General features: G+C 37.6%; 1 protein-coding gene across 2 annotated transcripts in view; it reads right to left on the bottom strand.

The window, feature by feature from the left end:
• The window catches only part of FNDC3A (fibronectin type III domain containing 3A), a 198360-nt gene that overhangs the window by 108487 nt on the left and 76576 nt on the right, over positions 1-13297 (bottom strand). For both annotated transcript variants that reach the window (XM_006879501.1, XM_006879500.1), the window contains one exon: positions 6431-6506. In XM_006879501.1, coding sequence (XP_006879563.1) covers positions 6431-6506 — 76 coding nt within the window. The remainder of the gene's footprint in view (positions 1-6430; positions 6507-13297) is intronic.

The following is a 13297-nucleotide window of genomic DNA, read 5'->3' as shown; positions in this document are numbered from 1 at the left end:
GTCTTACCCCCACCCCAATGCCAGCCTCATTCTACAACAGTGGCACCATATAGCATTTGTCCCTTTGTGACTGAGATACCTCACTCAGCATAATTGCACTTTTATAAAGCCGTGAGTCAGCTTGAGCTACTGAGCTAAATTCTGCCCTCTAGAGGTGTAAGGAACAATGTCTTTCAAGTCACAGTTCTTTCCACGTTAACTATGTTTCAAGTATTTATAGAGTTTTCTGTCTGTTTACTTTGCAAGGGGCATAGCCAAAGTTTGCTAATACATCTTTTAAACTTGTTAAAAGGATACCATCAAACCAATGAACAATCTTATATTTTAACTTTCAATTCTGTATTTTTGCAGTATAAGACTTCATTTGTTTTCTGTTTTGCAAATGGGATCCAACAGTTTTCTGTCTTTTTTTTTTTTTAGCTCTTATTCTATTCGAGAGGCACATCCTATGGGGGCAGTGCAGCTCCAATGGTCCAAGAAAGGAAGTCTCTTCCAAGAAAGATTATAGTCTCAGAAACCAGATGGAGGATTGCTCTGAGATGGAACTGGCTCAATGATCATTGAGATGAGATTTCTTATCTTTATCTCTTGGAGCAGGTGGTGGGTTCAAACCAATGGATGTACCATGCCAAGATGGTCCATTACCTCTTCAATATTTTAATGATTTCCTCCTCCCTTCCAAACAAGGGCATTCTCCTAAATAACTAAAACACAATCATGAAATCTGCAAATCAGTAATGGTGCCTTAATACCATTTAATAATAATAAAAAAAATACCCCAAAACAACTATCATCTCACCCCAGTAAGAGTAGCAAAATTTAACAGAACAGCAAACAACAAATGCTAGAGAGGTTGTGGAGGAACTGGGAGCCCTTATTCACTGATGGTGGGAGTATAAAATGGTGCAACCACTATGAAGACAGAATGGAGCTTTCTCAAAAAGTTGCAAATAGAACCATTTGACCCAGCAATTCTACTACTGGGAATATATACCCCAAAGAAATCATAACTGCCACCCAGATAGATACATGCATACTCATGCTTATCACGGCTTTGTTCACAACGGCAAAGAGTGGAAACAACCCAAGTGCCCATCAACAAACACATGGATAGAGAAGCTATGGCATATTCATTCACACAATGGAATTCTATGCTGCATTGAAAAACAAGGAACTCATAAAATATTGTACAAAATGGGTGACCCGGGAGGACATTATGCTGAATGAAATATCTCAGTCATAAAAGGACAAATACTGCATAGCATCACTGTTGTAAAACGGGACTGACATTGGGGTTAAGGGGAGACTGAGAAAGAGGGGACAAATAATGTATACTGCATTGAAACAGATGAGGGAGAGAACTGTTTAAAAGGGCTAGATTTTTAGGTACTGTCATGACAGGAGTTCAGAAGGAAGGCTGCATAGTGGAGTGGACTTGGGGGAGGGATTATATAACAATGAAAGACTTTCACTTTTCAAAAAACATGAACTGGGGGGATGGGCAGGGACAAAAGCGCAACAATGAACGAATGATTAGAAATCCAAAGTTTCTGTAAACTTTCATTAAAATGAATTTTAAAAAACCATTTAAGATTCACTTATTACCATCTAACAAATGCATGCATACATTTCAGAATCACACATATTTAGTGGCTATCATGCTTCTTTACTCTCTTTCAGTCTGAACAATTCCTCAGTCCCTACCACTTTCATTTTGGAAAATTCTGAAGGTGAATTATTTCATAGACTGTCTCTTGATATGGGTTTGTCTAGTGCTTCCTTGACTGTGCTCATCTGAAACATCTAGTGCTTCCTTGACTGTGCTCATCTGAAACATCTAGTGCTTCCTTGACTGTGCTCATCTGAAACATCTACATAGACCACAAAGCAGGTATCCAGAAAAGTAAGGGAACAAAGCATGGCTTAAAACCAGAAAGGCATATAACAGATCTGTATTCTTTCTCCATACCTCTTCAGTCTGTATGCTGAACAAATCATTCAGGAAGCTGGGCTATACAAAGACCAGTGTAGCATCATAACTGGAGGAAAACTCATCAACAACCTGTGTTGTGCAGATGACACAACCATACTTGCAGAAAGTGAAGAAGACTTTCCTAGCAGAAAATAAGAGAAGTACTTACTGCAGAAGATCAAGATGAAAGACTACAGCCTTTAATAAGGACTACATCTCAAGATCAAGAAAACAAAAATCTTCACACTGGACCAAAAAACAACATGGGGACAGATGGGGAAAAGATGGAAGTTGTCAAGGACTTGATTTTACTTGAATCCTTGATCAATATCTATTGCAGCAGGAGTTTAGAAATAAAAAAAATATTCTGTACTGGGAAAATACATAGTCAAGAATCTCTCCAAAGTGCTCAAGAGCAACAAAGTCAGTTTAAAAACTAGAGAGTGTCTGATCCAAGTCTTGATATTTTCAATTGCTTCCTAGGAATCTGAAAGTTGGACAATGAATGAAGAAGATAGGAAACTTATTGATGCCTTTGAATTGTGGTACTAGAGAAGAGTACTGACTATTCCATGGACTGCCAAAAGAACACGTCTGTCTTGGAGGAAGTGTAATCAGCGTGCTTCTAGAAGGTAAGGATGGTGAGATTTTGCTTCACATACGTTGAGGATGTTGTTAGCAGGATTTAATCCTTAGAGATCATGCTGGCCAAATGGAAAGTCGGAGAAAATGATCAATAAGAAGGACTGACAGAATGACTGCAAGAATGGACTCAAGCATATCAGACGCAGTGAGGATGGTACAAGGGTCATATGTGTTGTTCCCAGGGTTGCTGGAAGTGGTAGTCAACTGGCTGGCACCTAATAACAACAGTAGTGTTCCTGGTGTTTATTTTTACCTTATGCATTTTTGGGAAAAACAAACAAGTCATGTTTCTTTGAATGCATTTATCAAGTGACATATAATTTTGATTATTTTATAGTTATCTGGCACTTTTCTCCAATGTAAAGATCCTTTTTCTTTTCTTGCCTTTAATAAAGAAATATGTTGTGGGGAAGCTTTCTGAAACTACAGCTACTTTCCTCATGAAAATGTTAATTTATTCATATAGCTATTTATATCTGCATGAAATCATAGATTCTCATTTTATTCAATGAGTTTTTATCCATTTCTATCATACTTTTGATGTATAAAATCTGCCTATTAGCGCTAGAAGACCCTTTAACCTGGTTTCTGTGTTCTTTTGACACATTCCTCATTTTTTTTTGAGCCGTTTCCTTCTGTGTGGAATAAAAATATGTTCCAGTCTCATCTCAAATCTTCTATACCCCATACCTACAATCAGCAGTTTCTTTAACGAGTCAGTTCTCTGAAGAAAGAATGGTACTTAACAGGCAAGATCTGAGTACGAGGTGTGTTCATTACTATTAGGGTGCTGCTCCTCTCAGGGGACAAGGCTAAGAAATATAAGTATGCATATATACACACACATCAGCTGTTACTGCTTTATTTTTTCTTATGGAAAACTAGGGAGCTCTGGTGGCCTAGTGGCAAGAAGCTGCACTGCAATCCCAGAGGTATGTGGTTCGAATCTATCAGATGTTGCACTGCAATCCCAGAGGTATGCGGTTTGAATCCACCAAATGCTCTTCTGGAGAAGCAGGGGAAATCTCCTTCTGTACCAGTCAGATCTGATTTGATGGTTCACACAAACAAAATAAGAAAATAAAAAAAGAAAACGGAATTCGTAACAATTCCTCCAATTTCAACCCAACCAACACAAGATTAATTCAGTATTTTTTCCCCTTACCATATTTCTGTCTCCAACAGTAAGAAACCTGGCTCTCATAATCTGTAATGTTTTTGTATACTGTAGAGTAGGAACTAACTCATAGCTGACCCTCTGTTGGGTTTTCAGAGGCAGTTAATTGCACAAGAGGAGACTGCCCATCCTTCTTCCGTGGAGCTGCTGGTGGCCTAGAACTGTGTGCCTTCGAGATTGCAGAGTAGCTTCTTACCACTGGGCCACCAGCGCTCCCTAATCTGTAACAGAGCTATTTATTCAGTTAATCTCCTGTGAATGTAATGAGATTCAATTACCCATCTACGTCACCATTCCTTTCTGTAACAGATTTTTGCTAGCCCCATTCTGTCTCCTCATCTGCACTGATCTTCCCAACGTGGAAGTCTACCTCATCTTGCCCATCTTTTTCTTGTCGAGCCGCTGGTAGATTTGAACTACTTGCTTTTGGGTTGGCAGACAGCCTCCTTACCACTGAGTACAAGAACTTCCTGTCCATTAACTGGTACAAACTCTGAATTTCTACCTGGACACTTTCCTGTGTGAACTCCCTCCACTCTCTCGAACTCTGATTTCCTCTACCAGGCTATTCTGAGATAAATTTCTCACCCAATTTGGGCCCTGGCGATCCACTTTGAAACATGACAGCTCACCTCCCTTACTGTCACTAATGCACACAATATTGCTCTGTTTAGTGGCTCTAGGACTGAATTATAGGAAGAGAGAGAGTCTCACTTATTTATTAATTATCTTTTTGTTGCTTGGTGGTTGGTTTTTTGTTTTTTTTTCACTTGTGTACTGTCGTATCGGATCCAACTGACAGGAGAAGACTGCCCTCCTCCAGTGAAGCATCTAGTGGATTCAAACCATGTGCCTTAAGGATTGCAGTGCAGCTTCATGCCACTAGGACATCAGAGCTCTCAATATTAATTATCTTAATAAAACCAGTCAGTACAAAAAGGAACTGTGACTAATAATGTATACCAATGAAGTATCTTGTACTTCATTTTTCACATAAAAACTATAAAATTACTTATTTTTATCATAGCTATTTAATAAAAATCACAGAAAGATGAGATTGTCTCAACAGGAGACAAGGTGTGTACGAATATATATGATGGTGTAGTAACAAAATTTTATTTCATCTTCTCATAAAGTTCCATAAGTCCGTCAAATGGGCTAAAGAAAATACAGAGTATGTGCTTATTCATTTTTGTTTCTTACTGAATACTGATTTGATGAATGAATAAAGAACTTAAGTCCTCATTTTTGTGGAAAAAAGCAACTATGGAGAGAAACCATGCAGTAATTAAATCATCACAATGAAGATCTGGTGTCACCATGAGCAACGTTTAACTAGGGATTCTATGTCCATTATACTTGTTATGTTCTGTTATTGCAGAAAGAAACGATGTCCAAAAAGGCATCAAACAAACAAACAAACAAATCTCAAACATACTCCCACTGAACTGATTCTCACACACAGCAACTCGATGGGAGTCCAAAGATTTGAAAGGCTGTAAACTTTACAAGGCAGCCTTGCTGCTTCAAACTGCAGATCTTTCAGTTAGCAATGAATCTTTTAACTACTGTACCACCAGAGGTCCAAAAAAGGGTAGAGTTTAATAATAATCCTTTTGCTAAAATTATGTTTTCAAGTTGCACATGATAGATACACACATATTGTGACACATTAAGATGAGCTGGAGAAATAATCCCTAATTGCCTAAAAAAACCCCCCAAACCTAACTAATAAAACAATGTCAGAGTTGGTTCCAGGTACCATGTGTTTAATTATTAACTTAATTGATGTTTACTCATTACTTATTAACTCATTGCTTTTCAGTCAGAAACAACTCATAGCAGACTCTCCAGTAAGTTTCCAAGGTTCTAAATTACATGGGAAGAAGAGAGGTTTTTAAGTAAGTAGCATGATTCCCTATGGACTATGTCACAGTCCCCTCATGAACTACCCTAACATCCTATTTGCTGCTGCTGTGTACCACTGAGTTGGAACCCTCCAGTGGGTTTTCAGAGGCAGTTAACTGCACAAAGGAGACTCCCCATCCTTCTCCCATGGAGCAGCTAGTGGATTCAAACTGTGTGCTTTCAGAATTGCAGTGCATCTTCTTACCACTAGTTAAATAATCATCAATATTTTTGCTTGTATCATTAAAATACCCTAATAAGAAAAGGTTCAAGAGATTGTGATTAAGCCAACCTAATAATACTGAAAGAGAAGTGAGAAGTAAGACAAGAAAGGTGAAATAATCTTTTGAAGGACTAAGGAACATGAACTAGACTCAACAAAAAGTTTTCAGCAGGGGGTAACATAAATAAAATGACTGTAGAGTAATTAAGAAACCGAAAGGACGAATTCAATCTCTGTTGTGATAGTTAAGTCATAAGGCTGGAACTTATGTTTTAGAGTGATGGTAACTTCTGCAGCTGACTTGATTTCAACTCATAGTGACCTGACAGGAGAGTTTTGAAGTCGAAAAGCTTCACTAGCAGACTGCCTCTTCTTCCTCCCGCAACGTGGCTCATGGGTTGGAACTATAGACATTTAGGTAAACAGCCCATGTTGAACTCATTTGCCACTAGAGTGTCTACTGTAATAGTGGTGAGGCAGAGATTTTTCTTTTGAGTGTTCTTACCTGTAATGCACTGAAACTGTCCATCTTCTCTTCTTATTGTAAATGCTTCCCCTGGGTTAACTTGTACCAGAATAACCTTAAAATGAGAAGAAGAATTCATCAAAATAACAATACAGTGTATCACTATATAAAAATAGTAAATCTTGATTGAAATAAAGAGAAGAAATATGAGTTATAGGAGTTATTCAACCTTATGAGACTAGGTTTTAAAAAGATTACACATCTATAATGTGGACTTCCTAAAAAAGTATTACTTCATTTTTCTGGAGATCAGATTTCAGCCAAAGTAAGAGGAATAAAACAAATAGAGGCAAATTTTCCTTTGTGAAGTCAATAAATAAACTTTACTTTGAAACAAAGACTCAAGTTATATTAATATTTAGATAATTTATGTGCTCAGTCAAGTTCCAAATGTTGGTGTTATGTGCCAGTTGAGTCTCCTGTGACTCATAGCAACCCTATGTACAACAGCCCTAAACCCTGCTCTATCCATTGTCTCCGACACGCCTATCCCCATTACCCTAGTGACGGAATCAATCCATCTCACTGAGGGTCTTCCTCTCCTATGCTGTCCCTCCACCTTCCCAAGCACGACATCCCTTCTTCAAGCACTGATCCCATCTTGCAACATGCCCAAATATGTCAAACGGAGCTTCAAAAATCCTTGCTTCCAAAGAGCAGCCTGGCTTCACCCTCTCTAGGACAAACCTGTTTGTTTTCCTAGCAGTCCATGGTATATTCACTACTCTTCTCCAACACCAAAGCTCAAAGGCATCAAGTCTCCTAACATCCCTAGACATTGTCCAGCTCTCTGATGCACAGCAAGTAATTACAAAGACCATGGCCTGTATCTGGCACACCTTACATTTTCCTAAATACTATATTTCCTAAATAAAAACTCATTATGTATACTTGAGTTAAAACATCACCTCAACTTACATTTGAGAATGTGTTAAATGGATTCCATCACTTTAAGTCATTTTTTCATTATAAAAGTATAAAAAAAGTATAAAAAATGAGAACATATCCTTAATTTTTAAATTATTAAACTGAAATATTGTTATATACTGAGTTAAATGCATTATTAGAATTTTATCTGTTTTTACTTTTATAATTAATAATATTTAAAATTCCATAGCTTACAGAACAGACAACATTGATCTGGACGTTTGAGAAATATTACTCCATATTTTCTCTTCAAACTCAACTCCAATAAGTCAATTATGACTTACAGTGACCCTCCACAAGGTTTCTGAGCCTGTAAATCTTAAGAGGAGTACATTCCCATCCTTCTCCAGAAGAGTGGGTGATGGGTTCAAACTGAGGGAGATGTGTAACCTTTGGAGTAACAGCATAAAACAGTTGAATTATAGCATTAGAGGTCTTCTGATATAGTTTACCAAGTAATTTTCTCTGGGTACAATGGAGCTTTACAGGAATACAAAGCTGCATTCCTGATGAATAAAGGACTTTTGATTATGAAAGGACTTTTCCCCATAGGTAGTAGCACAACCACCTTTTCAGGTTAAGAGTCCTAAATTAATGTGGGGTGTTCTTATTTGGCCCAAATTATTCTTAACATGACTACTTTGTAGCTTTGCTTGGCAAATAAAACAGCTGTCTGGTGGTGGTGTGCTGCTAACCAAAAGGCCACCTGTCACTATAGGCTGAATCCACCAAGCGGTTCCTCAAGAGAAAATGGGCAGATGCTTTTCATTACGATTTACAGCCTGAGAAACCCAACAGAGTCTGACTATAAGTTGACTGATTGGTGTGAGTTTGAGTTTCTTTCTTTTCTTCCGGTTTTGATATAATTTAACTGATTCCCATTTAATTCTTTAATATACCTACAATTCATCTTGGAAAAAGAAAAAAATTCCCAGACAGATAGCAAGTACATTTTACAAAACTGGAACTATCTCCAGCAAATGATTTATTCCTCTGACCCACCATTTATATCACTATCAATGCTGGCTAAAGCAGCTTTGGAAATATGTTTTCTTCTAATCACTGTAACTTTAAAAGCATGCTTTCTTATGTTTACCTTATTCCTATACTTCCTTTAAAACATTTGAAATTGACTAAAAAGGGCTCCTAATGGTGCAACAGTTAAGCACTCAGTTAATAACTAAAATGTTGGTGGTAGGAACTTATCTGGAGGCTTTCCAAGGGAAAAGAAGAAAATGTATAATTCTTTTTGAGAATGCAAGATTTAAGTTGAGTCCTGAAGACTCTCAAGGCAAGAATAATGAATTTCTTTTAGGTGCACAGAATAGCTTCGGGAATGGAAACATCATCAATATATTCTGTTATGTTAAATGAGGCAAAAGTTTTGTGGTTCTGTGTGGCTGGAGCATGGAACCAGCAATAAAAGAGACAAGTGAGAAACATGGATGAAGAGGTACAGAAGGGATCGTGTTAGGGTTCTTGTATGTCATTTTAGGGCAATGAAGGCTTGTAATTAAGCAGGGCAGTGAAACAGAGGATGATCCTGCTTGCAGCACAGCAAATGCTGCAAAAAGAACTGTCAGAAGTCTACAATAAGAAAGTAGGTAGATTTCTTCTGAAGCATTAATGTCTATTTTTTTTTCTTTTGTCTCCCACAGGCTTGCCATGTTGTTTTAAGATGAAGACTGAGTATATTGATTTCATTCTTTCTACAGAATGTGGAAAGAACTTGGTGGTGTAGTGGTTAAAAACCTTGACCTCTTATGGAGAATTCAATGGTTTGAACACCCCCAGGCATTGTAAGCTAGAAAGATGAGCAGTGCGCTTCTGTAGATTTACAGCTGTAGAAATGGTCTAGGACGCTACACCTACGACATAACTGTCCTTGCTAAAAACAAAGATGTGAAGCACTTACCTACAAAGTTAAAAGACTAGGCTTTAGAATCAATCACACCTCAACATCAAGAAAACAAAAATCTTCAAAAGTGTACCAGTTAATATAATTTTAACTATGTGTATATACACATACATGCATATGTATAAACGCAAACATGCCTGTAAAAATTGGTAAGTTCTAGGTCTGTGGATCAGGTATCAGGAAAGAGGCTATTCCTAAAAAAGGCAGCCGTACCTATCTGATTATCTATATTGTCATACTGTAGAATGCTAGAATATAGAAACAACTCCTTAAGTGAATTAACTAAGTATAAAATTGGGAAAAGCAACACTTTGTAAGCTAATAACCTACGAATTAGATTTAAGAAGGAACAAAGGAATCTTCTTTGTTTCTCCTATTTCATTCATATTCTCTATCTCCATTAATAGAATCCAAAAGGAAAATCTAAGAGATATTCTTGAGAAAATGATAATTTTTTGAGTTGAGGAGTGGCATCCACTTCCGTTAACAGCTTGCCTCCGGAAACCCTATGAACCTGGAGAGAGGAAGAAAGGCACCCAAGCACTGAGACTCTCCTTCATAGGGTCGCTATGAGTCGCCTGTGACTCGATGGCACTTAACAACAAGTCAGTATGTTAGTGCTTAAAACACTAAAATTTATTGATTTAAATGAGTGTTAATGACTTTTTTATTCTTTAATACATTAAGTAAAATTTACTGTAGTATATAATATACAGTAGTCTCAAGAGTCTTCCCTCTTCAGTTTTTTTTGTAAGTCTGAGAAGGATTAGGTTGATGTTCTTTTTTTTTTTTAAAAAAAATATTTTTATTTCATAGTGGCCAAGAAGCTGCACTGCAATCCCAGAGGCGCTCGGTTCGAATCCACCAGATGCTCTGCTGAAAAAGAAGAGACAATTTCCACCTGTACCAGTCAGATCTGATCTGACGGTACACACACACACACTGAAATAATTTTTTTTCATTTATTTTATTTTATTATTTTTGTGTGTATGTACTGTCAAATTGAATCTGACTGGTACAGGAGGAGATTGTCCCTCCTTCTCCAGCAGAGCATCTGGTGGATTTGAACTGTGCACCTCTGGGATTACAGTGCAGCTTCTTGCCACTAGGCCACCAGAGCTTCCTATGGTTGATGCTCTTTAAATGTTTGGTAGAATGCCATCATTAAGTCTGTCTGGTCATGATCTTTTCAGATTATGAATTCAATCTCTTGTTCAAATATCCTGTCTCTTCTTGAGTTAATTTACGTCTGCGATTCCCTCCCTCCCCATTTTATCTAAGTTATCTAATTTTTGGCATACAAATGCCCAGCCCACGTAGTCTCTCAAAATCCTTTTTATTGCAATAAAAAACTGCAACAAGAACAAAACGTATTGGTGTTGGGTCAATTCTGACTCATGGTGACCCTCCATTTGGTTTCTAAAGGTGTAAATCTTAATGAGAATAGACCACCTCATCTTTCACTACAGAAGCAGCTGGTAGATTCAATCCATTAACATTTTGGTTAACAACCCATTACCCACTACACCACTGTTGTTATTGTGTGCTGTAGAGTTGGAAGAGTTGGAATCAATTCATAGCTGGCCCTTTAGGGTGTTATCAGAGGCTGAAAGTTGCACAGGAAGGGACTGTGTAATAAATATTGAACTGGAAGCACAACTCCTTAACAGCAAGCCACTACACCACTAGGGCTCCCTTTATTCATTAAGGGCAGTAGTTCTATCTCCACCTTCATTTCTAATTTCAGTTAATGGAGTTTTTTCACTTTTTTTTTAAGTCAAGCTAGAGGTCTGTCAATTCTGTGGACCTTCTCAGATAACCAATTACTGGATTCACTGAGTCTACTGTTTTTCTACTCTATCTCCATGCCAATTTTATTATTTCCTTCCTTCTTTTAGCATTAAGTTTAGTCTGTTCTTCCTCTCTACATAAAACATTACTGATTTGAAAATTCATTCTTTTACTACAGATTTAGTAATTTCCTTAGTATTTTCCATAGTGATTACAAATAACATCTTAATTTTTGGTACTTTAGTTGAAGTTATTACTAATCTAAAACCTCTGCTCATATTGGACCCACACCATTTATGTTGCTACTGTCACAAATCACATATTTATACAGTTATGTGCCTGTAAATACATATTTACAATGATTTTGTGCATTATTCTTTTAAAATATATGTTGTTGTTGTTGTTATGGGCTGCTGAGTCACCTGCGACTCACTGCAGCCCTATGTACAACAGTCCTACACCCTGCTTTAACCTGTGCCAATCTTATTGTCTCTGATACACCTACCTACATTACCCCAAGGCACTTTTCCTCTCTTGTGCTCTCTCCACCTTCCCAAGCAGGACATCCCTCTTCGAAACTTCAGAATCATTGCCTCCAAGGAGCAGCCTGGTCTAACCTTCAAAAAAGTTAAAAATGAAAAAAACCACACTACTCTTGGATATACTTACGTAGTTACCTTCACCAATATTCTTCATTTCCTTATATTGCTCTAAGTTACTGTCTGTTCTTAGGTGCCTTTGAGTCAAGTATGTATGACTCATAGCAACTCTGTCAACAGCCAACCTGAACCCTGCCCTATCCTGTGCCATCTTCATCATCTCTCAGACACTAGAACCCACTGCTGAAGTCACTGTGTCGATCCATTTCTTCCTCTCCTTCGCTGATCCTCCATCTTTCCAAGCACAATGGCCTTTTCCCAGGAATAGCCTTGCCTAGCAACAAGTCCAAAGTATGAAAGATGAAGCTTTGTCATCCATGATTTCAAGGAACACTCTGGCTGTACCCTTTCCAGGACTATGTTTGTTTTTTCGTCAGTCCATGGGATATTCAGTACTCTTCTCCAATATCACAACTCAAAGACATCAATTCTTCTTCTGTCACTGTCCTGCTCTCTGATTACTGTCCACTGTATTCTTATTTTAGACTGAAAAAATCCTTTATATCAATCTTTGTAGAATAAGCCAATTTAGCCAATCTTTTCAACCTTTGCTTATCTTAATTTCTTCTGTTTTTGTAACTGTTTTTCTAGTTATTTGACAATGACTTGGGACTATTTTTTCTTTCAGTTTATCACATTATAACCATCTCACTGCCTTCTAGTCCACAGTTCTAATGAGAACTACCTATCAAAATTACTAAGGATCTCTAGTATGTGAAGAACCATTTCTCTCCTGCTGGTCCCAAGGCCTTTTTTGTCTGTTGTGAGCTTACAATATTATGACTTTTGCCTTATGAGTTAGTTCTTTGAGCTTCCTGGATGCCCAGACTTTGATCTTTGATCAAGTTTTCAACCATTATTGGTTTCCCTCCCCCCTTTTCTCTTTCTTCTGAGTTTCCCCATAGAAACTAAGCTGGATGTGTGATGCTATTCCAGAAGAACCTAATGTTTCTTTCCCCACAGCCATCTCATATTTTCTGCTCCTCTGATGAATAATTTCAATTGTATTATTGAGTTCACCAATTCTTTCTTTTTCCTACTCCAATCTGCTCTTGCATTGATCTAGTTAATGTTTCATTTCAGTAACTGTGTTTTTCAGAATTTCTATTTGGTCCTTTTTCATAATTTCTATCTCTTTATTAGGGAGTTCTGGTAGCACACTCCAGAGGGGTTAGTGTCACTAACCGAAGGCTGCCCATCAGTTTGAATCTACCAGTGACTCCAAAGGGAGAAAATGGGCACATTTTTCCTGTGTGATTTACAGCCTCAGAAACCCAATGATAGGCCAGCTACGAGTCAGGTGAAACTCAATGGTAATATCTGGGGGGGGCAGGGGACTCACCTGGAGGGTCAGTTGAGTTGACTCCAACTCTCCAGTACACAATAACATAACAGTAGTGTAGTGGTCTGAATCCATGAGAGAGAAAGAAATATAGCACATATAGTTCTTTCAGCATATAAAAGACAGTAGATTTAGTTTTTTTCTTTTAGACTATTCTAAAAGTATTATCTTTTAGGGCATTATTTTTATCGTAGGAGTATGCAATGAGG

Source organism: Elephantulus edwardii, unplaced genomic scaffold (genome assembly GCF_000299155.1).
Source record: "Elephantulus edwardii isolate Elephantulus edwardi_28Jun2011 unplaced genomic scaffold, EleEdw1.0 scaffold00004, whole genome shotgun sequence".
NCBI classification, from domain to species: domain Eukaryota; kingdom Metazoa; phylum Chordata; class Mammalia; order Macroscelidea; family Macroscelididae; genus Elephantulus; species Elephantulus edwardii.
This window is presented reverse-complemented; position numbering and strand designations above follow the sequence as displayed.